Source organism: Malus domestica, chromosome 09 (assembly GCF_042453785.1).
Source record: "Malus domestica chromosome 09, GDT2T_hap1".
Lineage (NCBI taxonomy): Eukaryota > Viridiplantae > Streptophyta > Magnoliopsida > Rosales > Rosaceae > Malus > Malus domestica.
The window spans coordinates 7,657,142-7,683,008 of NC_091669.1; the positions used below are offsets into that span (position 1 = coordinate 7,657,142).

The following is a 25,867-nucleotide window of genomic DNA, read 5'->3' on the forward strand; positions in this document are numbered from 1 at the left end:
CTCCTACACAAAATAGGAAAATCCAGTCTAAACTTAATTCCATTAGAAGAGGGATTCTCACAAGTTACTAGATAATAGTCCTGGTAGGTTGCCCCGTAGTGGATTAGTGACACGAGAGTATCTCTTCCAACTATAATAGAAAAAGGAGATTACTTGAACACCAAGAAACTTACAAACTATAAATAAATAGAACTCTTAAAACACAAAACGAACTCATCGAAAACTTGAACTCTACGCTACCTTGATCTTCAACTTTCAAAATTCACAACCAAGCCAAACCGATCAATCAAACAGTCAACAATGGTGTTGGCGGAATTAGGAGGGAGCATATCCCGTGCCCTCCAGCAGATGATCAATGCGACGGTGGTCGACGAGAAGGTCCTGAACGACTGCCTCAACGAAATCAGTCGCGCTCTGCTACAGTCCGACGTCCAATTCAGTCTCGTTCGCGACATGCAGATCAACGTTAAAAAGAATGTCAATCTGTCCGATCTCGCTGCCGGTCACAACAAGCGCAAGATCATTCAGCAAGCCGTGTTCGATCAACTCTGCCAAATGCTGCAGGATCCATCGGGGAAACCCGATCAGCTTGTGCCGAAAAAAGGGAAGAAACCGAGCCAAGTTGTAATGTTTGTTGGTTTACAAGGGTCTGGAAAAACCACAACGTGTACAAAATACGCGTATTATCATAAGAACAAAGGCTGGAAACCTGCCTTAGTTTGTGCAGACACATTCCGAGCTGGCGCTTTCGATCAGCTCAAGCAAAACGCCGCCAAGGCTAAGGTTCCGTTTTATGGAAGTTACACAGAGACGGACCCTGTGAAAATTGCGGTCGAAGGTGTGGAGAGGTTAAAAAACGATCAGAGCAATAGTTTTGATCTCATAATTGTTGATACTAGTGGGAGGCACAAGCAAGAAGCTGCTCTTTCCGAAGAGATGCGTCAACTTTCCGAAGCAATCAGTCCCGACCTTGTTGTGTTTGTTATGGATGCAAGTATCGGACAATCTGCATTTCATCAAGCTCAAGCGTTTAAGCAAAGCGTTGCGGTTGGAGCTGTTATTGTAACGAAAATGGACGGTCACGCAAAGGGCGGCGGTACACTCAGTGCTGTTGCAGCGACAAAGAGTCCTGTTATATTTATCGGAACAGGAGAGCACACGGATCAGTTGGAAGCCTTCGATGTGAAACCCTTTGTCCGGCGTCTGTTAGGCATGGGGGACTTGCCTGGACTTGCGAACAAGATTCGCGAAGCTGTTCCGATGGATCAACACGAAGACATATTGGAAAATATTTTACAGGGCGGATTTACGATAAGGACCATGCAAGTGTTGTTTCAGACCAAGCTAAAACTCGGCACACCTAACCAGCTCGCTTCGATGCTCCCTGCAGAATGTACGAGCCGGTTATTTCCTGCAGGACTCGGCGATGATCAGGAAAATCAGAACCAGATGAAGCAGTTCTTGGTCATGATGGATTCAATGACTGCTCAAGAGTTGGACAGCCCGAACCTAAAGGTAAGCGAGTTGCGGAGACAACGGATAGCAAGGGGTTCTGGTCATGAAGTTAGACAGGTAGAAGAGCTGATTGAAGCGTGCAAAGCTGTTAGCAAGAATTTTAGCAAGGGGAGAGCGCTGCTCCGGAGTTTGAACAGCGGCGACATGCGAGCGGTAACCCGGAATATGAGTGGTAATCCGCAGCTGCTCAACCAGGTTGGGGGCATGGGTGGTTTGAGAAGCTTGATGAATCTGGGGAGGTTATAACTAGTACCGTTTTGGTAAAAATTGGAATGGATTTTTGTGGTGTTGTGGCTTTTAATTAATTAGACTAATAACCGATGAACATTTGTGCCTTTCTCTTTGTTTATTAGGGTGTTGCATTGCCTCCTTTAGATATTCCCACTAATTAATCAGTTACACGGGACTTAACGGTCGGTCTACCGATATTCCTCTTCACTTGTATACAAGATTCGAAAGATTCGAATCTTATAAATAACGAGTTCGAAACTAATTTATTCCCACATTTTTAGTGTTGAATGAAAATCCCGCATTTTTAGTGTTCGAAACTAATCATATTCGAAACTCTTAAAACTCAAAATTCCAAAAAAAAAAAAAAAACCACACCAATACGAAATATTCCAATGAGTTCGATCTAAAGAGAGATTGTAGCGAATGTTTGCTAAATGATGGCGAAATTCGTAATCCAAAAGTAAAAAATTAGAAGATAAACAAATAGGTTACAAGGCAGCTTTTGGAATGGAGGTTGACAGGAGGATCGAGGGACGAACAAAATCCTCATAATTTTGGCTCGTCTTGCAACCGGTCTGTCGATTCATAAACATTCAGCAGCAGAAGCCTTCTTGAGAGGATTGTAGACGCTAAATTCGCCGAAGTCCCTCCTACCACTGGAAAAAACAGTGCCGATTATCAACCCCTTGGCACAAATGAACAGAATTTCAGCAGCTAAACATAATTATAAACAAATGGCATGAAGCATGGACAAAAAGCAGAGGGAGAGATGACGACGACGATGTGATGGTGCCGCTGACATGCATCCAAAGCGGCATGCCAGCGCTAATTTCCATATGTGATATACTTAGCACTACAAGAATGTACCTGTGCGTTATATCCCAGCCGGCAGGTAAAAAACGAGGATGAAGAGATTCAACGAATACTTGTCTCCACCTTTGACAAAATTGAGAAACGCCATCTTCACCATATTCCTTTAGCAGATGATCCACAACTTGCTTGCCATGTGGACCATGTCCTAAAAGTGACATTTTTGATCTACGTTTACGGTGGGAAGTTGCACCATATCCGGCATGACTAAAATCAACTGATCCGTTCGGTGTATCTCTCTCACCATCACCGTCACCATCAGCATTTACAACAGATATAAACTGACTATCAGCAACTCCACTTATATCTGAGTTCATGTTCTTTTCAACAACAGCAAAAGCTTCTTCTTCAGTCCCCAAATCAGCATCCTTCAGCATGAAAGCATCTCCATTTTCTGTTCCGGTATATGCTTCTGCTTCAGTGGTGCATGAATCAAGTAGAGGATCAACTTCCGATGCGTTCACAATGGCAGATGTGTACATGGTAATTGTAGTTCTCTCCTGCTCTGCATCTGGTTGAATAATCCCCTTAGAATGCTTTAAAGAAAGTCCTTTCTTCTTCTCAAATTGTCTTCTCTCGTTGGGACTCATGCCAACCAACAAAGCGTTTTCTAAATCTTCCTCAGATATTTGCCTCCCTCCATAATACCTCATTACTATCTGCAAAGCGATTAAGATTGAATTCACACACATAAGCTCCTAAACTAACAAACCAACAATACTACAAACCGCTGATGCTAAAATCACACACCAACAGTAGTAAAACGTTTGATGTCAAAACTAACGTAAAATCATTACAAAAGTCAATACCATTGTGATCATTTTCTCAAAATCAAGGGCTTAATATATGCTCATGTACCTCTGTCAGTTCTTCACGGCGGCTGGATGGCATTCTTGGTCCATGGCGCAGAAGAGCCATAGCAGCAATGCGCAATTGTAAAGGAGATACACCTGGTTCCTCAGAAGTTGTTTCTGGAACAGATGCTTCAGATGTAGCCTGAGATTGTTCTGAGTCAACCACTCTGCGAACAAAAAGTGGAATCCCAAATTCTGCAGCGATATGTTTTTTATACTTCTCAGCAGAGGCATGAGCAATTTCATGACAGTCCACACATAGTAGGACAATATCATGAGAACGGTGGCTTTTCAAATGTTCAGGGAAGTGCATTCTGTAGCATGAGGGAATTATTCGGTAGCGTAAGTAATGATTTCTTTCGCCACAGCTAACACATATATTTTTCTTACTTTGAATGTAAAAATCATTGCCTTCATCTTCTGGACGGCCTTTGGGCTCAAAAAGAAGCATAATTGCAGGTGGATTTTCATCAACAAGTTTTGCCAAATCCTGCCGAAGATACCTGTAAGAATACAACATTGACCATATCAAATTCAACACATTTTATGGTAAAATGTTTTTTTTGAGATATGATTGCTAACCATTCAAGCTTCCTGCGGTCACAGTAACAAAGCAACCGGCCATCATCTGCATAGATCCTGCAATTATGATAAACTGGAGCTTTACAAGAAAATTTTTGAACAAATAGCTGCCGAGACGACTTTCGAGCAACTTGCTTTGAATTTCTCGACCCATTTTTTCTAGAAGTTAGTGGCACTTTCATATTACACTCTACCAGTAAAGCATAATTGAAGATGGACAGTGGGCAACTCCCATTTGGACCCAGGCAGTTTTGAAGAATCTTAGAAAATAAATTATCAGGGTTGCCTATTTTGTTATGGAGCAGATGACGAAAGTCATCCAAATGACTGTAAACGACAGGGGATGGAGATGAGAGGCCAGAACCAAAACTTGAATCTGCATTGCAATCAGCTTCAGCAATGGTGGTTAATATGTCTGCAGGGTTCGTTGGAGCTTTGTCTGCAAGGGCAACAATAGCCTGATCTGATATTACATATCTTAAGCTCTCATCGTGTACACGAGCCTGGAAAGGAAGCAAATGCCAAGTGATTGCTTAAGTATCTAGAATGTGATCTCAGTGCACTCAGGTGCAACGTTACAAGATCAAATAAAAAACTATTATGACCATAAAACCCAATGTACAATTGAAAACATGGAAACAAGAATGATATGTGTCTAAGTAGCACGAGATAAGTTAATTGAGAGCAGATTCATAACTTCGTACTGTAATGTCATTTTTAGAAAATTTCAAAAAAAAGAAATACATATATATATACACACACTTTCAGCATCATCCTTTGTGGCAAATTTTTGGAAAAGGAACTAACCATCAAATCTCTCCATGCACATAATCTGTTCACAGCATCCTGAAACAAAATACAAAGTTTTGCATAAAGCATACTTATTCTAATTAGTAACACACGTTAACAGAAAGTGCAACAGAAGAATACAAGAAGCGTCCAAGAACCTAGAAAGAAAAGGTAGGAGAAGATAAATTCTAACAAATTAACCAAAGAGGCTGGCAGCACCATAGTAGACCAAACCATGGAACCGCCTCAAGGGCTGTCCTCTCAATTCTAAGATGAATGGTTGACCACTTAAAAAATCCTAAAGTTCTTCTCAACCCAAATGCCCAAAATAGACACAACCAGACCATGATCCAGAAAGCTTTCTTGGTCCTTTTAACAAACCTAACGTGCCAGCCTAATAAAGGGTTAGTGACTGAATCCTAAAATCACCCAAGACACCCCAAACAGTCAATCCAACCCTGCCCCCATGAAAGATAAAGCTCACTATGGGCAATGCAAAGACTTGGGGGAAACCAGATTCCAGTGCACCCTTGCATTAATATAATTTATTGAATATATGCAACACTTGCAACCGCCTCAAAAGTCAAGAACATCAAAAGAAGCAAACCTGGACTTCAGGAGAAACTGATGAAATCCCTCCTTGGCCGTTCAAATGACGGCTAAAAATTGATGAAGCAGCAGACTCTCCAGGAGAAGCTTCTATCTCTTTAGTGTACAGTTGCAAACATATCGAGTTTGAACGCCGACTAGCCTCGAGAACAAAATGTAATTTGTCATTGGGACCGTTGTTTTCTGATACAGTGAGATATTTAGACTTTTGATGCTATGACTATTAGAAAGAGACAACATAGTCTTAAAATGCTATCAACTTGAAATCATGGCTAAGCAAGAGTTAAGTACCACATAACACATGCAGTGTGTTTTAGTTTAGCTCATGCTAAATAAGATTAGTAGAAAATTATCATCACAAATAATAAACTTTATCATGTCACACAGTCATACCAATCCTATGAATTTTTCTAATCAAGGTTTCCAATTCTCCAGATAGAAATGTTCACAAACGTCCACACATCATACAATGTCCTTCTTTTACTTAAGAATTAAAACTTTCATCACATTCTGTAATTTAAGTTATGACCTCTCCGCAGAATAACATTCACAGAAGCGTGCACGTGGACATACAATGATTCATGTATCATCTTTAATTTTTCTTATCTGACCATTCCAACAAGTGAAACGTCAAAGGTCTGAAAAGCAGCTGTTACACAAAGAAGGAAGGTGTACCGTTATCCAGCATTTCCAGCTCAGCAATTAAACTGCGTGCAATATAGAGTAGATAGTGCGCATCTGTACGAGCATATTGTACCATTTCAATTGACAAGGGGCGCTGTCTCCAGTCTTCACGCTACAAACCAATATGAGAAACAATACGAAGCAATGTCAGGTCTACCGTGAGAATGGTTACATCTAAAACCCTTATTCAGAAATCTCCATAGCATTTCAAAACCAATGTGAAAATGTTGGTCAGAACATGGGTTATTACTAAATATATGAAAGTGTCATTTAAATACTCAAGCCTAAAGAAATGTTAAATATTTGCTTTATGTATTAAAAAGAATCATGAAATCAGAAGCCATGTTGACCAATTAGTAGCTCGTTATAAGATAACGGCAAACAGAAAGAACATGAATAAAAAAGCCTCGAGGCCAAACCTGTAACAACTTGTTAGTGACTACTCCACAGTAAGATTCAAGCAAATATGCCAGTGACTTCTGCGGCTTTGACAAAACTTCACAAGCCTGCAGTGTAATAATAAAATACGAAAATGAGTTCAAAACAGATACCAGAGAGTTGCTAAATCATCGTTCTCTTTCTCTCTCTATCTCTCTCAGTTGATGTTTAGATAATGAACATGTCATCCAAAATAACGGTATACAGACAGCTAACCTTTGCAGTATCAAACATATTAACAACATAAATATGGAAGTCCCTTTGCAGCCAGAGAACATCACTATCCGCCCCATGGAACACCTACACACGTCACATAAAATTCCCATCATCAACAGTACTCCAATCACAATCTACCATCATAATACTACACATTACAATATACTAATACATACTCACACTTTTGTACCCAAATCAGTAACATATGCACAAAAGAGTAATTACTATTTTTACCTTACAAATACTAGCATCAGCGAAAACCGGCCGTAGAAGGCTTATGCAATCATGCAGAGCAATCGTGTCCACCAAGTAATCTTCCTTCTCAGTAGAAATCTAATCAAATATTACCAAAATTAGAAATGCACACACAATTTCACACCCAATTAAATTCCTTTACCACTGATTTACCTGTATTAGAGCTGTAAAACCGAGAAAAGACCGAAAACTATGCTGCTCCGTATCAACAGCAAATACCTTCTCTTTGTTCAAAACCTCAACGAGTTCCTTCAACTTCGACTCGGTCTCCACCCACTCATACGACTCACTCATTTCTTCCAAACCCCCCACATTCTTCTCTGTAATTCCAATACATTTTCGAAACTCCTCAAGCTGAAAACTTTCCACCAATCCCGTGATTTCAGCCTCATAAGGATGCGAATTCCAGTTCTTATCTATCACCAAAACTCAAATTTCACTAAAGTTTCCGAAAATTAAAAAACAAAATCAATAAAATTATGAGTGAAACCAAAGTTATATACCTTCCGGAGAACCATTCAAGTTCAGATGCTTGAAGGGAGAGTAGGAATTGTCAGCTAAAACTCGCTTGAATCCGTACTGCAGCTTGAGGTGATCGGCTCGTAAATAACATCGACTTAGGGGGCAGTTTGCGTTCCGGCGGCGTCTCCGGTGCCGCGCAAAGAAGAAGACGGAGAGAGCTGTCAGAGAAGCGAGGGCGACTACTGCAATCTTGAGGTTTCTTCCTTTCGCCTCCATTTTTGTGTTTCTGGAGCTTTCTGTTTAGCTCGATGGAAGCAGAAGAAGGAAGACGATTGCGGTTTGCGGCGGAGCGGTTGGAGAGGGGGGCTTACGTGGCACATTTAAAGAACCCAACGACAGACCGTTTATTTGCGAGGCAGTCCGCACCTTTTGAGTAATACGACGAGTCGTTCTTCCGCCATCGGGCTTCATTGCATCCGACAATGGTCCATTGGGTCGTATGGTTTATGTGTACTGAGTCTCTATTAGGGTTTATTGCATTTTATTGGTCTGTTAAAATTTAAAATTATTTTTCGGTACAATTTATTGATTATGATGCAATAAGTTTGAAAAAGACAGTTGAGAGCCGTGTTTGAAATTTCTTCGATGATATCAGAAAAATTAGTGAAGATATGGAAAGGGGAATGTCATCGATCTTTTGACATCTCGGTTAAATATCTATAAAAATGCCATATGACATTTTCCAAAATTTCATTTCAAATTTCCACGTTTTTAAGCAAATTTTCATTATTTACATGGAAAGCAACCGATATCTATGTCGATAAATCCATCGAATTTTCACAAATTTGTATATTGATATTACCAAAACCGATATTTTAAACAATAATTGAGTAATAAATTTGGGAAATTTAAAATGTGGGGTATTGGGACTCGAGAGATTAATGTAGAATCTCTCGTGTTGCAGATCTAAAAGTGTTAGGATTCATATATAAACAACTATATCACACAACCTTCTATAAGCACTTAACGTATACACAAGGGCAGTAATTTGTTTTTTTTTTTTCCTTCGATTCATTCTATCTTAAATTGTTTATATAAACATATATATAGATGTTTTCAACCGAAAAAAAAAACATATATATAGATGTCTATTGTATAAAAACACAGATTTAGGGTTCAAGGATAACAAGCAAAATACAATCATGATGAACTTTATCAGCCTAACATGATACCAATAATACTAATATTGTTCTCATCTTAACCACCTATCGTAAAAATTTAGATGATATTAGGTGAGATATGTCAACCGAATCGTCAACTCATGTTATAGTTTTTAACACATAAGAAATATACACCATGTTATAAGTAATTTGTGCACTCTTGCCTTCCTATATTGCATGACATTATATTGTTGTTTTATTTACACTATTTTGCAATTCTAATTCTCGAAGATACCAAAACCAAAAGCAAACTGTCAACAAGGGTTGGGAGGGAATAAAGGGAATTGATTACATGCAGATGGCACATGTTTTTGTATGGGCCTGCAGATAGAAAGCAGTGGATAGAAGACGATGGCTCAATTTAGAAGGGACATACATGCCTTCATGGCCCGGCCGGCTGCGTATGAGAGAGAGAGAGAGAGAGAGAGAGAGAGAGAGAGAGAGAGAGAGAGAGAGAGAGAGAGAGAGAGAGAGAGAAGGATGGAGGGGAATTGACATTTTGAAATGGATGAAGGAGAATTTGTAGCTTGTAGTATGGTTTGGATGATACATATGAAATGAGAGCTAACAACTCCATTTCAGCTAAAGTTGGTGTATTTAATAATGAAAGCACAACTACTAAGATTGGAATGAGGATCCTCTCCGGATCCTCAAATGTTATCCGTTCATCGTACATCGTGCGATTAGTTTTCATCAGGTACTATTCATATTTTAATTTTAAATAAAGTATTTAAAATAATTTTTTGCTGCACGATGTACGATGAATGGATACGATTTGAGAATCTCCAAGATCCTTACAAACAGGATCCGGAGAGAATCCTCATGACTAAGATTGCACTATCTTTGTTTTTTTTTTTTTTTTTTTTGGTAAAAATTGTATTATTATATTTTTCTTGCCGGCAGTGGAGACTTTTTGAAACTAAAGACTTTATAATGTGTTGGCGTGTGAATAATTTTTTTATTGTTGACTCTATAATAGAGCTCATATGCATTTGTGGTTAGAATCATACGTGCGTGAGGATCTAGTCTAAGCATTCCTATTATGAAAATGGAAGTCAGAAAAACTTTACATGTCTAAAATTTGAATGAACTAGAAAATGATTTATTTTTAAATTGTATGGAATGCTAGAAACTGTGAAACAACAACAATTAGGGTTAGAGATGATGAAATTAAAATTCGGTTTGAATCTTGAGTATGACGTGGAAAAGTTTAAGACGATTGAGGTTACATCATTCTTTATATGCATTTCCAACTAGATTTAAGAGAGATACCATGTTAATTCCAACCAGATCAAAATACCAGGTTAGACATATAATAATGACTCTGAAAGATAGTTTAAGTTGCTAAAAAATATGTCAACCATGTATATCAAACTTTAACCCTTCCTCACGAGCCTGTCATGTTATTCATATACGTGAACAATATATATCACGCTCACAAATTAAATCAAACTAGCAACCAACATCTTGGAATGACGAACCTTTTCCTTTATTTTTAGCTCTTTTGAGGTGGTAAACAAAATCTTGTTTCCCTCATTTGATGTAAAAGCTAATCAGATTTTGCTTAAAGCCATAGACAATGGCAATCATACTCTTATCATAAGCAACCTAAATGGCACATCTCCAAGAATTCAACAAAGTACCTTCACTTGTACGAAAAAGGTCATCCCATAATGATATAGCTAGAGAACATATAAAATAATGCTATAGCTTAGCTTCCTTTGCAAATTGGCAAAAATGGCAGAAACTATAATTTGGTACAGAAATACCCTTTGGCTTCATGATAAAGGCTTGTGTAGTTCTGTTGCATTTGGTAAATGGGATGCATCAGCACCAACCAAGCTTGTGTAATGGCAGCTTTGGGTTGCTTAGAGTTAGAGAGAATATATGAACAGTAGTAGTGCTGCTGTAAAGCGACGGGGAATCCTTTTCGAAGCAAACATCTTCCAACCGATTTCAACAACGCACCTTATTTTCTTTCTTAATTTGCAATTTTTATACATGATTTTTTAAGTTTGGTTTTATTCACAATTTAGGCTATTAAAATCGTGAATCTTTTAATGGTTTACGGACTACTTTAGAAGATGATCGATAAATATCTTTGCAAGTCCAAATTAGTATATTCTTGATATGTATGAATTTGCTAAAAGTTCAGATGATGGATACATGATTTCTTAAGTTTGCAAGTTCAAATCCTTCTTGTTATGTTTGGATTTTGCTCCTTGCATGTTCACCCAAAAAGAAAACGAATGTTGAACTTTAAGTCCAAATCTTATCCAAAATGCCAAAAACAAAAAAAATATTGGCGCTCTTATTTTTTTTTAAGAGAATAATAAAACTTGGCTTATTAGCATATGGTTGATTCACTGTTTATGGAAGTAATAGATGAATATTTTTAGAACTTCGAGTTTATCTAAACTTACTAAGTTCTAGGTTCTGATGAGCTTATTAAATAAATGGTCCAAACCGTCCAATATGGAGACTTCCAACTAAATTGAAACTTAGCTCTCAATTTCCAGTAATTAAAAAATAATTGAATCCAAGTGCAAATTATAATTTGAGGGCAAATCCAAGAATCATTATCCCAACACATTAATTAAATTTAAACCCAGCTACTTAATTAAGTTAATTTGCCCTCCTGAAAGAAGCAGAGAGGATGTCCGGCCCTCTTTAGTGGCCAAGGAATCGTAAAACTTAACGTGCAAGTACTCAATAATACCACGTGACACGTGGCCCTAGTGCCATGCAGACTTTTGCAGTTTCCACGTGAGTTGGAGCACCACAAGTCACATGATTAATCGACATGGTTAAGGTCCTACTAATCATATCGTGCCACGTAACAGGGTGCTTAGATCTGATCACGTGCACTTGGCAACCTTTCCAGCCCAGCTTGTTGCCTTTGGCTTCCCTTTATGTGTACAAACCAGGTTCTCATCATCAGCTTGGGAGATTCTCATATTTGTTAAGTGTCTCTTCCTAATAGGATTATAAAATAAAAACCCTCACAAATCTCAAATCATGATTCATGAACCACGAGTAAAGAGGCTTTTTTATTTGTTTCAAATATCCCCCCAAAAGTTTTTTTTTTCTCGTTATATAATTTTCTTCAATATTACGTAATATTGGATGATACGAGAAATGAATGGATGAAATTAAATATGAAATATTTAAATAGTTGTGGAAATCAAATTTAATATATCATTGAATGATACGTAGTATTGAATTCTTACCTTCAATAACTTTTAATCTGTTAATTAAATTTGAGAAATGTTTGTGGTTTGCTATGCACTTAATCAAAATGGTGTGATAACTTTTATGTTATTAGATTTAATCCTAATTAGTTATATATATAGTTCAATAACACTAGAAACATCATCTTACTATAATTGTGTTTATATTTGTTTTGCATAAAGTCTAAGCATGGATTAGTCTGTAGCTTAATTAGGGGTGTAATATGTTGATGTAGACTTGTAGTACTAAACTACAAGAAAAAATGACTTTCCAGACTAATTTGATTTCCTGTCGGCTAAATCGTTTGTTACGTCGACTAATCTTTTGCTCGATGAAGTACTTTCGTGCAAAATTCCAACCAATGATATCCATAGTTCGTGGTCATTTCCTTTGAAAAGTTATGAGTTTAGAATTATGTGTTGCAGGCCCCATTTCTTGTAAAGATCACATACGTTGAGAGAGTTAGAAAATGCATAATTTGGTGGATTAATTAAGAGTAATTATCTACTAAAGGTAATCAAGGTCCCTAAGGCCAATTCTCAAAACAATATATACTATAACCAAGTTTTAATTAAATTTATTATATAACATTTAATTACATGTATACTTAAAAAAAACATAATTGTATTATGATATATAAATTGTAAAATAGAATGACATATAGATTATAAAGTATTAGAACATATTGAAAACTTGGTAGACAATCATATCATGCGTGTTCATCTTAGTATTGGACAAGTCTCTTACAATTTATTAAAAAAAATGCAAAATGAAAGTTATATATTTTATGTCTAAAGGGGCGCCTAGGTGGGTTAGGCGGGGTAAGCGGGAATTTTAAGAATAGTGAGTATAATACATTTATTCATATGCCCTTTCCTTTAAAAACAGTAAAAATAGCATTAGATGCAATGGTTTTAAGAGGTAGGGGTTCTCCTTTTACATCTTCGATGTGGATTTTGTTGAATTTTCATGAGCTAGAAGTTCTTCTTGTGATATTAGATGATACGCAAACATTTTTGTAATAAACTCTCTAAACATGTGGAATGTATTACTATCATATATTGTGCATTATTTAGTTGTTCAAACGTCGTAAACGATTTATAAGCACCACAAGTGGGGGCTTAAATATAAGAACTGTTGTTAATTACTTGTTTAACATTTTTGTGATAAACTCTCTAAACATGTCGACGTGCTCTTGCGAGTTGCGAGTCCTAAGCAAAGAAATGGAATCAAATGTTCGCCCTATCTCTCTATGTACGTATTTGTCTACTTGACTGTATTATGGGTAACGTCCATGGTCAACTCTACTAAGGATCACTAGGTAGGATGCTTGTAACACTATACTTCTTGAAGAATAATACTTGTGTCTTCCTACAAGGGAATGCACATAACTTATTTTGAATAACGTATATTAATCGTATGAATTTTATAATTGAAACGTTCACTACTTAATCTTGGTTTGAAGATCATTCCTACTAAAAAACATCTGAATCGAAGATCATTTAGTAATTTGAAATGTATGGAACAAATCGATGGTGTGAATACCAAATAACATATTTATGATGAACCATCTATTTATTTGATATATTTGAATGACTAAACGATTTCTTATTTATTTATTTATTTATTTTTGTAGATATGATTTTCAAATGAAGATTAAGAAATTGAATGGTTTTGGTTATAGATTTTAGACAAAAAAGATAGTTATTTGCAAAAGGTGGGATAGGTGCATTCGGCATTCCCCCATAGGGGATCGCAAGTTTTATCGATTCTTGAATTATGCTAGTAAAGTCGTCCAAGCATACGTGTAGTCTGTACATTAGTTGGGAGTCAATCATGCACGCGTTGACGTTAGTAACACCATTACTCTAGATTATATTAGCTACACAATTATCCAACTATGGTTCAAACATTGTACCAAACAGTCACCTATGGTTCAAATATTGTACCCAAACAATAAAGCAAAACTTTAATGAGATAGAAGAACCAAACCTAAGACCTAAAATACTGAAACAAATACTTTTAATTACGTAAATTACAAATCTTTTTTAATTTGATAACATAATACGCCCACAAAATATCATTCATTACCTAGCTACCTACAATTGCAAATCTTTAGAAAGTTCATAGAAAAAAGGCTCTCATCTAGTTCAAAAGAAACCATCATACACGTCTCACAAAGTGAAGTGTGAACCAAAACCCACATTTTCCCATGTGACAACCAGTGATAAGAACATGTCGACAGTCTGCATGGCCCTACTCCCACCCAATATATGTGTGTAGTTGGAAGAGGAATAAACTATTAATAAGAACTCAAGCAAAATTGAGAGATAAAGAAAACACATGTTGAAGGGTAATACTGTAACTATCACTCAGGTCATTTAGTCTGACAGGTACTGTTTGGTAATTTAGGTTTAGGGTCATTTAGTCTGACAGGTACTGTTGGTCATTTAGTCTCCCTTCTGTTCAACGTCCCTTGCCTGCGAAGTGGAGTTTCTAGATAGAGAGAAACTAGAGAGAGAGAGAGAGAGAGAGAGAAACTAGAAGAGAGGAGAGCAAAAGGATAAAGAAAGGAACAATACAAATGACAAGTTGATAAACAGAGCACTCTACTTTCTTCCATATTCTGCCCTCAAATCTTGTACCTCAAAAAAGCTCACTTTCGAAAAAGTGCTTCTTCTTCTTCTTCCACATTCTTTCATGGGTTTTGCTTCAGAAAGCTGATTGTTTTGGAAGCAGAGGAGAATTGGGGAAGAAGAAGAAGAAGATGTCTTGGAAAAGCAGAGGAGGCCCATCATCATCTAGAAGTTTTATTTCTCAGAAATGGACCTTTTTTCTCTGTTTAAGCTGCTTCTGTGCCGGAATGCTCTTCACCAATAGGTACTGTTTCTTATGAACAATTTTTGTTTATTTATTTTTTAAATTCACTTTGTTTGAATTGTTGGAAATGATTCAATCAACCACTTCTTTGTACTTGTTTCTGTAGTGGGTTCGAGCCAGTTTCCTAGAGTGGTAACTCAATTGGAAAGTTTTATTAGAAAATTTTCTATTTTTAGATCATGAACAAATGGTCGTTATTGGTTTTGATGCTGGATTTGATGGGTAGTGCTATTCACAAATCCCGTTTTACCTTCCACAAAGCCTTGTCCGTTTTTGTCCATTGATCTTTCTTCAATCCTTCAATCCTTCAATCCTTCAATCCGACGGCCTGTGTATTGTGAAATTTAGTTTCCTTTTATATTTGATAAATTTGTTATTTTTGTTTTAATTAGTTGGATGATTCTGAAATTCCAGGCTTTTATATGGTTAATTATTTTCTGAATTTGATTGAACATGCATGAATTTCTTTGGAAACATTTTGGTCAAGTTTAATGATGAAACTTTTGGTTGAGATGTCATGAAGTTTTTATGGAAATTTATGTGGCGTTTGCAGAATGTGGACTGTACCAGAAAGTAAAGGTATCACACGAAGAACAGCTATGGAAGAAGAAAAATTAAATTTAGTTTCAGAGGGTTGCAATCCGAAATCTGTAATGTTTCATCTCTAACTTAATTTCGTATCATCGCGAGATTTGTTATTCGCTAATGTATTAAAATTTGTATATCAGGTTCCTCATCTGAAGTTTTCTTTTATGTTTACTGATCTGGTTCTTTTAGTTGAATCAGAAGGAGGTGAAGCGCGAAGATAAAGACATTTTTGGGGAGGTTTATAAGACTCATAATGCTATACAGTAAGTTATGATTTTCGGACAAGAACATAATGTTTCGCGATTTTGGTTGATTTCTAAGTTTTCTGATCAAAAACTTTATGTTGTGTGTTGAAATAGGACATTAGATAAGACTATTTCAAATTTAGAGATGGAGTTAGCTGCAGCAAGGGCAACACAGGAGTCGATACGTAGTGGCTCTCCTTTATCAGGTGACTCGAAGACTGATTCAACTGGGAAGAGAAGGTATCTGATGGTTGTTGGAATTAATACTGCTTTTAGCAGCCGGAAAAGAAGAGATTCAGTTCGTGCTACGTGGATGCCACAAGGTACATAAATTGATTCTGTAATGTCTTCGTTGTTGTTTTCTGTTGGATTTTTTTTCACATCCGTTGTCTAATTACTCTTGCTTGTGCAAAACATGAATTATAGGCGAGAAACGAAAGAGGCTGGAGGAAGAGAAGGGCATCATCATTCGCTTTGTCATTGGTCATAGGTGAGTATTTAAACTTTGTTCTTGCTAGTTAACGTTAAATAGGAAGGCTTATCTATTGTGGTCTGCTAGAATATAATTCGTCACAGATGTAGTTTAAGTCATTGATCTGGTAGGCTGCAGTTCATGCATTGGTTCCCATTCAGTTATAGCTGATGGAAGCCAAGACTATGTTTCCCCCATTTACAATTTATCACAACTCCGTGTCGTTGAAAACCCTTATTTCATAAAAAGCATGAAATGCTAGTGTAGGTAATTGAAAGGTATCCATGTAATCACGAAAAAAAAAAAAAATTTCTTAAGAGTCTAAGATCAGTGTTTGTGGGTTGTACTTGTACACGTACGGAGTGACGGTACATTCTCTATTTCTTTCTCTCCAGGTAAAAGAACTTTCAAGCCTCCATAATCTAGATGCCTTGCTAGGTTCAACTTAATTTGCACTTAAAATTCCTAGGTCATGGGATAATTTACAAGTTATTTCCGTTCCTTGTCTAGTGCCGCGTCAGGAGGTATTCTAGATAGAGCTGTTGAAGCAGAGGACAGAAAGCATGGAGATATCCTGAGGCTGGTAATGTCTTTTAGTCGTTCTTGTGTTGTTATTGTCCTCTTCGTTCCACATGTGTATGCTTGCAGCTCACTTGAGTCTTGAGCATAACATGTTCATCTCTATGCCTCTTTCGCAGGACCATGTTGAAGGGTACCTCGAATTGTCAGCCAAGACAAAGATTTATTTTGCTACTGCTGTTGCTACGTGGGATGCAGATTTTTATGTCAAAGTTGACGATGATGTCCACGTAAATATTGGTAATTTAAGATTTACTTTACAATGATCAACATTTTTCATACGATACCGTTGTGCACGATGACATAAAAGTGAAAGAACTAGGTTTCTTTTCCATTTGAGAAACATAAGGATACAATACAAGCTTTACAAAATCGGTAGCCTATTTCAAACTACTTGGGTTCTTCACCGTTTGTGAAAGCCTCTTATGTTCGTTTAAGCTTACAAGATCTTACTGGATGGCCAACTTGCATGTTGCGATTTGGCAGAGCAAAATTTATTAGTCTCACTGAGCCCATCTTTTCAATTTTCTGCAGCGACGCTAGGAGAAACACTAGTCAGACACCGAAAGAAAAAGCGCCTGTACATTGGATGCATGAAATCTGGTCCTGTTCTAGCACAAAAGTAAGCCAGTACTTATAATTGTTTCTTTTATTTCTTGTTTTTCCTTTTGTGTTCAGATAGTTTTTGAGAAAGTAAACTGATTTTGAGTTCTTGAATATTTGATCATACAGGGGAGTGAGATACCATGAACCTGAGTATTGGAAATTTGGTGAGCCAGGAAACAAGTACTTCCGTCATGCTACAGGACAGCTGTATGCGATATCAAAAGATTTGGCTACGTATGTATCAATAAACCAGTAAGTTTCCGACTTTATGTGAGGATGGATTTTGAAATACATATAAGTTTGTTTTTCTCTTCTTGCACTTGTGGTGCTCATTTGTATGCATCTGTCAGGCATGTCCTACACAAGTACGCTAATGAGGATGTCTCATTGGGATCTTGGTTTATTGGACTCGATGTACAGCATATTGATGATCGGAGACTATGTTGCGGCACCCCACCCGGTAAGTCTTCCTCGTTCAAAATTACCATGGTAGTAATGATTGAAAACAAAATGGCTTAGTTTGTGCAGATTTATATGAAAAAGCAGTAAAAAATATACATGCTAATGCTATTATCTGCTCATTTTCTAGAGGGTAAACAACTATTTGGTTAATTTGTGAAAAATAAGAGTGGCCTATTTGTTACATTCTAGGGTTCGTTAATTCTAATGCAGACTTGTTTGCTGCAGATTGTGAGTGGAAGGCGCAGGCGGGCAACATCTGTGTTGCTTCATTTGATTGGAGCTGCAGTGGGATTTGTAAGTCAGCCGAGAGAATCAAGGAAGTCCACCGCCGGTGCGGGGAAGGCGAAAACGCCTTGTGGAGTGCTAGATTCGAATAGGCAGCTCGAACATCTTCCAACCTAGGGAAGATTTTCGAGCTTAAGTATAAAGGCAGGTGTTTTTTCTTAGTTCATTTTCCTCCTGTATTGAGTATAGAGAATTACAACACCAAAAAATAGAGTTTAGAGAGAGAGTGTGTGTGTGTGTGTGTGTGTGTGAGAGAGAGAGAGAGAGAGAGAGGTTGCTGTGTGGACCATCTCCATTTTAGTAGAGGATATTGGCCACAAAGCAGCTGCTAAATTGAAAATTGAGGGGTCCCCAACCCATACAATTCTGAGAGGCTTGAAGAGCCAAACTGTAAGTTACAGTTCTTCTTCTATGCCTACAGTAACAAATGCAACAATAAATATGCAAATCTTTGTGGGAGCTTTTACAGCCTTTCTTGTACAATCTTGTTTCCCCTTGGTATATGAATATTAACATACATATTACTTTGCATTGATGTCTTTCCCAGTTATCTTGTGACTCATCTGACACCATCCGTGGCTCCACCGCCTCTTGTTTTTGGAAGTCTCTTGCATGTCGCCTACGGCAATATGTATATCGCCGTGTGAGGTAGAGCACTCACACGGTAGGAATATACATCTCTTGTGACACCCTAGTGTGTCTCTTTGTTCTGGGCAAAATGCTACTTGCAATTGTTGTAATGTCTCTCTATCTTTCTCATCACATGATCAAGCCGGGACTAAACCCCTTCTCTAATTCGTATTTACATAAAAAAATCAGACGTCCAAAACAAAATCGAACAGGACACACGAAGGACTAATTAGTCCGGCAGTCTCTTTGCAAGTTGCCACACCCTTGAAATGTCGCTCTCATGCCTATCTTCTATGGTCAAATTGATGCTTCTAATTTTCTTTTTCTATAAAGTCAAAAAGATCAATCTTTCTTTGGATGCTAAGGCCATCTCCAACTGAAGGGTTTAGAGGGCTAGATGGTCAAAAATAGTTTGAAAACCGTTTCCAACCAAGGGTTAGGTTAAAGGGCTCGTGGACCCCATGGGACAAAAAAGGGCCAAAGGGCCAACTGACTGGCCTAACCCAGCCAGCTAGCCAGCCCCGGGCCGGGCCATAATTTCAAACACAACGGCTAGCTGACGTTAGTTACTGTTGGATTTGAATTTATTTTTTTTTTCGGCCAAATTTTTTTTTCGAATTTTAAAAAATTCTTTTTTTTCCTATAAATACGTAAGCCATTCCTACACCATTTGACACATAATTTTCACCATTCCTACACCATTTCAATTCTCATATTTTCTTATCTCTTCAAATAATATTTCCTTCAATTTTTTCAATAATTTTCAAATGGCCTCATCTACAATGAAAGGTAGGGCTTGGACCCGAAAAGAAGATGAAGCTCTTTGCAGGGCTTATAGATGGGTCTCGGAAGATAGTGTGAGGGGGACTTCTCAAACAAGTGAAGGTGTTTGGACTCGTGTGTCCAAAAAATACTATGAGTTCTACGAAAGCACCACTCCACCGAATACCTGAAATCACAAGAGTTGTTCTTCAAGATGGAAGAAACATCTTCATCCACGTTTGAATAAATGGCATCAAGCAGTGTTAGTAGCTGCAAGTAGACATGAAAGCGGCGCCAATTACTACGACGAAATAAGTGTTTTCTCAATTTATTTTAAATATTTAATTATATTACATTCAATTTCATAAATTAATTTCCTTTAATTTTTGTAATTATATTTAATTATATTACATTTAATTTCATAAATTAATTTCCTTTAATTTTTGTAATTATATTTAATTATATTACATTTAATTTCATAAATTAATATCCTTTAATTTTTGTAATTATATTTTTTTAGGTATACCAAGCGGAGAAATTGTATATGGAGGGCAGCTTAAAACCCTTTATATTTCATGTTGTAAAGGGTGAGTGTTATTTGAAAATCCATCTCAACATAGAGTAGGTCCTATGCTGGTGTTCAGAACTGCATTCTCAGTTGTAGATGGGGATGAAGATGGATCTCCTATCATTCAAGAAACAAAGGTAGAAAATCCATCTTCGGGTGAAGGTTCCATGCCTAGGGCTATGGGACAAAACAAGGCCTGAAGGTTGAAGGAAAAGGGTAGGCAAAGGATGATTACGCCGCTCAACAGGAAGTGGCAGCCTCATTGCGATTAATGGCGAAGCAAAATGCCTTTGCCGCGGAAGAAAGGAACCGTAGGCATGAAGAACGGGCCAAACAAATACAAGAAGAGATGGATGATAGAAATATGCAAAGGAACACTTCGGATTACACTCTAATGAGTAAGACCTATTTTGATAGGAAAAAGAGGGAAATTATGGCCCGGCGGTAGTTGTTTATCTCCGACTATACTCCTACAATGGCAGATGATGAAGATGATGTTGATTATGGACTTTAAATTTAAGTTGTTATAGTTTTTAAATTTTAGTTGTAGTTTTTAAATTTAAATAATAAATTATGTTTGGCTCTATGACCCTTTGACTCTTGGTTGGAATAATTTTTTGTCACAGGGCTATGTTTGGCCTTATAGCCCTTTGGCCTTGGGTTGGAGATGGTAAGAAATATACCCATGCACTGTTCATTAAAATATTAATTTTTTGAAGGGCCAAATGGCTAAAACGAGCTATCTAACCCTCTTTCGATTGGAGATGGCCTAATTAAGAAAAAGATAGAAAAATGAAAACGACTTCATCTGCATCATTACTAGAATTAGCAATCACCCTTGCCAGGATTTTACAATAGGAATTTTCTTGGTTGTTGGATTTTTGGCCGGACATCGATTTTTCTAATATGCACATGCAACGGGATTCGCGATCGTCAGATTCTTGGTTGTTGGGTTTTTGGCTGGATATCAAGCCCATCAGTCCTCTAGTACATATCATACATCAGAGCATAATATAATTATTTTTACAGTACAAGAGTTTTTCTATAACCAAAACCAATTGTGTTCCAAACTAACAAAACAGAAGGCAAAAAGTACAGTTCTTTTCTTCATTAGAAAGTTAGAAACTACTAGGACGTTGTCCAAAATTACAGCTAGTTATGCCTACATACAAAAAAACAAAGAAAACTTTACAACAAGAGTAAAAGTACATAGAGAACTTTACCACAACGAGACAGAACAGCAAATATGCCTTTATTTTACTGCCACACCAGGAATCATCTATGGCAATATGCATTTTCTTGCACATGGGATGCAGAATAATGTGTTGAATTAAATGCCATATGCATAACAAAAATGGCATCATGTATACAAAACTAGTAAAATGTAACATCTAGCACACAAGATTTCAATTAACCTAACTATGAACATACAAAGCCAATCCAAGACATTGGTTTTAAGGGGTATGTGTGTGTGTGTGTGTGTGTGTGTGTAGGTTTTCTCATGCACATTGACTTATGGAGAAAATGGCAACTCATCCAAAATTCATTATATCAAAATACAATTGAATGACTGTGCACGATAAACGTTCCCATCTCCCTCGATCATCACAAAACTAAGAGCATTGTTGGATTAGAGTTGCCCTTTATTTGTAATTGAATTCTTTTGGTTAAAGGTACGTGAGGAACCCACCAAAATTTGCCTACATACAATAAAGTGGTCATTGTTCTAATACCAGCATTCAAATTTCTAAGAGTTGCTGCAGGCCAGTAAGCCAGTGAGAAAAATATTAGCAATGAAAGAAAGTGTTGTTTTTTTTCTTAAGGAACTGTTGTCAGCACTTTAAAAACATCATTCTGTAGTCTAATTTTGTAAAAACATACAAAATAGTGTAGGATTACATTTTTAGAACGCAAATAACAACCCTCTTCTTCAAATGCAGTATAAATCTTGGAGAATGTGACTAGCTGATCAATCGACACAACACAACCATTCGACCGACCACTAACATTCCATGACCATCTCAACAGTTCTCCTGCATTGGGGAATTTCCAAAGAAAGTACAGCCTCTTATAGTGTATTAACAAGCTAAGAACTTGGAGAAGCTTTTATTAAACAAAGTTCAAGAATAACCCTAATTTATGTCAAGATGAATACTGAAAAAAAACAAACAAAATAGAAATGATAAAGTGTATACCTTTAAATTGGGATTAGGGCAAACGGTGGAATATATGATAAAAAGGAACAGTGGCACGTGATATTGGCACGGCTCAATCAAAAAGCAGAGCTCAAGCACTTTTAGAGCACTGTTTTCTTATTGAACCGGACCAATATCCCGTTCAAACTGATACAAATCCAATCCATCTCTTTCTTTGGCTTCCATTCCATGAATCTGTTCACAAAATAGGCTACAATACAAACATACCCTTTTCATCTTTACACAAAACAAAACAAAACAAAACACAAAGTGAAAACGAAAGGGTAATGATTTTCACACTTCTGTTTTCTCCTTATGCACTCTTCACCTTGTTTCAGTTACGTTGAAAAAAGGGCTGAGTATAGAACAAGAAACGAATGCAAAAATCACTTCCCCAAGAAAAAGATTGGAAGCAAAAACGATATGAACTTACATTATGCATTACAAAACCAACAAAATAAAGTGTTAAATTTGTGTTGAAATAAAACAAATTCATTTTCATAAGGATTCGACGTAATCATGGAGTGCCGGCTGTCGACTACCTGACGCCCTCCCCCTCCTTCTTTATCCGGGCTTGGGACCGACAATGTAAGATAAACTTACACGGCGGAGTTGTTGAAATAAAACAAATAAAGAACAAAATTTGGGTTGTGGAAATTGATACGAGCTTGGAACAAGAACTGACAGAGATATTTGAAAGGAGAAGAAAGGAGGCAATTTGGAAATGGGGCAATGGGCGGAGAGAACAACTTAAACATATTAATAAGGCAGATCTGAGCAGAAAGAGTTAGAGAGAGAGAGAGAGAGACAGATGAATGTATGTCTCTTTAAGAAGGTAATGCCCAACAAAGAGAGATGGCTACTAGTTACTGGTGGTGGTAGCATTGAAGAAGTTGCATTAAAATTTCCAACCACCTTGCAACAAAGGAAGTTGGGAATATTAATTTTGAACAAGGTACAAGAATCTTTGAAGAAAAAGAAAGCAAAAAATAAAAAATAAAAACAGGTTCACGGACACAAACCTGGGGCTTTTAATGTGAGCATTTATGGATGATGGAGTAGGGGAAGAAGAGATGTTCGTTCTGTTCAATCCGCATTTATGTTATTTTGTATCGAACAGATAGAACCTTTGTTTTCTTTTGAAATGGTTTGGTTTGATTTGGTTTGGTTTGGTTTGATTTCTGCCTCGTAGGTTTTTTCTTATTCAATTCAAAAACTCTTTCACCGCTACCACCGCATATTTTTCTTTGAGTGTTTTTAGAGGTCTCTACAATGGTGGTGAATTGTCTGCCATTCTATTTCCATATTCTTCTCATCCTTTCTTGTTTTGTATGGTCACGGTTAAGCCACGTCAACATTTTATATTCTTATTATTTTTTGTTTTATTATTTTTATAAAAAAATCAATATAAAATATTAACGTAGCTTAACAGTGACCACACAAACAGGAGGGGATGAAAATAGTATAGAAATGAGAGGGGAGACAATCCACCTCCCTCTACAATATGTGGCCATTGATTAACTTTGTAGGCACTAGCTAGGTAGTAGAGTTGTCCTATATACATGTGACATGCCAATGATGCCATACGTTTTACGTTTAGGTTGCAGCATTGGAGGTTGAAATTTGAAACCCTAATTCTAATTGTCAATTCGTGCCCTCATTTTGGTGAAGGACTGTTCGGCTTTGGCGTTTGGAAATGGAAACCCAGTACTTGATGATAAGGTACTCGGTTAGCATCAGACCTCGTTTTGCTATATTGTGTAGGTGAGAGGTCAGAGATGGAAAGAAGTTGTCCACAATTTACATAAGTTTTATGGGTAATTTTGGAAGCAAAGACTTGCCAAAAGATTGATGAGACGAGTTGGACGAAAAGTTATTGTACAAAACCGAAATATAATCACGTAATATAACAATTGACGCGTCTAATGTGTCATACTACCACACAAATAATCTTTTGATTTGGACCTGTCAGGTTTATTAAAAGAAATAAATTAATATTGACTAATGAGACTTGAACACCAGAAGATTGATGAGAATGTTATACGTTGTTGCACTTGCTAAACTTGAATGGGGATTATGTATATAACTGGTTCTATATTCCTTATCTTTTTATCATCTCTTTATCTCTAACATCACGGAAAAAGAAAAAAAATATAATACGTATTATATATGTTTTGCTTGTTTCTTGTTACGGGGTTATGTCGATTAGAGTGTGGATGACATTGTACTTTAATTGATATGTGAGTTTTCATAAGATGCGACGAGAAGCGTTAAAAAATGTGAAATATGTCATGTGCTGTCATTTTAAGATTGAGATATTGTGATTAAGTGACAATGTCTTGATGCCGTTAAACATCATATTCCACATCCATTTGTTGTGATACGATAGTTGAGGGCCTGTATGGTAAGAGGAGGAATTGAGATTAAGTCAAGATTAAAACTCCGAAAGAATCCCAATAAAGTCTTGAAATTTGGTAGAATTTATTTTGATAACCAATTTGTGCTGCTTTGTTTTTCGATTATGTTATTTTGCCTAGCTTTTGTTTTCAAATTAACATGCATTATGACATACAAGTTTGTCTAACTTTCTTATTTTTTTCTAGTGGTGTCGTTCAACTTGTTTTGCAGGTTTAGACCTTTTAGAGGGCCTTTTTTTTTGTTGAACTTTTTAGAGGGGTTAAGTTTCATTTCCTCCCCCCCCACTCTTTTCCTTGTATCTTTTTTGGTTTTGTTTCTAGAGGAATAAGGTTTATTATGTCTTCCTTTCTTTTTCATGTATTTTTATCCCCTTTTTTTTCTGTATTGCCAAGGTTTCTGAAAAAAAAGAAAAGAAAAACTAAATTGTTTACTTATTTTTCTTTCCTTATATATTTCTCGTAATGGGTTTATGTCATTTGGAGTGTGAATGAGTCCGATTATGAAATGTTCCAAATGAGTATATGGACTTTGATAAGATGCAGGTGAGATGTGTATTGTCATTATTATAAGATCCAAATTGTGACAAGAAACGATTGACAAATATAAACGAAACTGATCCTATCTCAATGTGTAATATTTCTGTCTTAACATACATTATCATCATCTATGACGATGGAGAAGTTGGAGTTCAAGAACAATGTGACGTAGATCGTTGTCTCAGTATAGCAATTGTTAGGTGTAATGTAATTATGTAAGTGTAATTAGCAAAGCAAATATTGCTGGAAATGCATCCGATTATTATGAATACAGTTTTGGTTGTTATGAGATTGCTTGAGGTAAAAGTATATGATTAGTACAATTTTCCCCCTTCGCAGATATGTATGGTAGGTTACTATTGTATAATCAACTTTATCAATACTTCTTGTTTGATTTTGTTGCAGCGGCTATAATGTCTGCAATTTATGAGGAAAATAAGGATGAAGATGGCTTTCTTTACATGGGGTACAGCGGTGAGAACACATTCGGGACATTCTGAAGATTCAAAAAATAAAAGAAGTTACAAGTGATGTAAATTATCTTTCAGTCGAGAAGTTTGGTGCTTACTGAGACACGTTTTCCGGTTTTGGATTAATGACCTTTTATATTCTATTAAGTAGATGATAATTTTTATTTCAAGATGCAAGATGGTTGTGACTGGATGAATATATTTATGTGTGCGTA

At 36.7% G+C, this 25,867-nt stretch overlaps 2 protein-coding genes, 1 long non-coding RNA gene, 1 other non-coding gene and 1 pseudogene across 8 annotated transcripts; 2 read left to right on the plus strand and 3 right to left on the minus strand.

The window, feature by feature from the left end:
• The first annotated feature begins 272 nt into the window (after positions 1–272).
• LOC103442923 (signal recognition particle subunit SRP54 2 pseudogene) lies at positions 273–1,893 on the plus strand (annotated as a pseudogene).
• Positions 1,894–2,131: 238 nt separating this feature from the next.
• Positions 2,132–7,899, minus strand: LOC103442609 (protein RRP6-like 3). Of its 2 annotated transcripts, none has more exons than XM_008381415.4 (12): positions 7,547–7,899; positions 7,197–7,459; positions 7,023–7,121; positions 6,789–6,872; positions 6,554–6,640; positions 6,126–6,246; positions 5,449–5,633; positions 4,860–4,898; positions 4,053–4,555; positions 3,475–3,973; positions 2,614–3,275; positions 2,132–2,402 (listed from the first exon to the last, which is right to left on the minus strand). In XM_008381415.4, the coding sequence occupies exons 1-12, from the start codon at positions 7,779–7,781 to the stop codon at positions 2,330–2,332; spliced, it is 2,850 nt and encodes a 949-aa protein (XP_008379637.2). In that variant the 5' UTR covers positions 7,782–7,899; the 3' UTR covers positions 2,132–2,329. The 2 variants fall into 2 exon arrangements, with proteins under 2 accessions (XP_008379637.2, XP_008379638.2); XM_008381416.4 differs by having other exon boundaries at positions 2,132–2,431.
• Positions 7,900–14,252: 6,353 nt separating this feature from the next.
• Positions 14,253–18,604, plus strand: LOC103442612 (probable beta-1,3-galactosyltransferase 2). 4 transcript variants are annotated; one of them, XM_008381417.3, is made up of 11 exons: positions 14,253–14,836; positions 15,390–15,486; positions 15,614–15,687; positions 15,784–15,992; positions 16,096–16,159; positions 16,652–16,724; positions 16,840–16,960; positions 17,255–17,342; positions 17,453–17,578; positions 17,677–17,786; positions 18,014–18,604. In XM_008381417.3, exons 1-11 carry the CDS (start codon positions 14,724–14,726, stop codon positions 18,163–18,165), a joined length of 1,227 nt encoding a protein of 408 aa, XP_008379639.1. In that variant the 5' UTR covers positions 14,253–14,723; the 3' UTR covers positions 18,166–18,604. The 4 variants fall into 4 exon arrangements, with proteins under 4 accessions (XP_008379639.1, XP_070661647.1, XP_008379640.1 ...); XM_070805546.1 differs by having other exon boundaries at positions 14,258–14,836; positions 17,453–17,560; XM_008381418.3 differs by having other exon boundaries at positions 14,258–14,836; positions 15,623–15,687.
• Positions 18,605–21,872: 3,268 nt separating this feature from the next.
• On the minus strand, positions 21,873–22,419 carry LOC139188102 (uncharacterized). The gene is made up of 2 exons (XR_011571281.1): positions 22,229–22,419; positions 21,873–22,066 (listed from the first exon to the last, which is right to left on the minus strand). It is a non-coding gene; the product is annotated as an uncharacterized lncRNA (long non-coding RNA).
• On the minus strand, positions 22,277–22,378 carry MIR171F (microRNA MIR171f). The gene has a single exon (NR_129516.1). It is a non-coding gene; the product is annotated as a microRNA MIR171f (primary transcript).
• Positions 22,420–25,867: the final 3,448 nt, after the last annotated feature.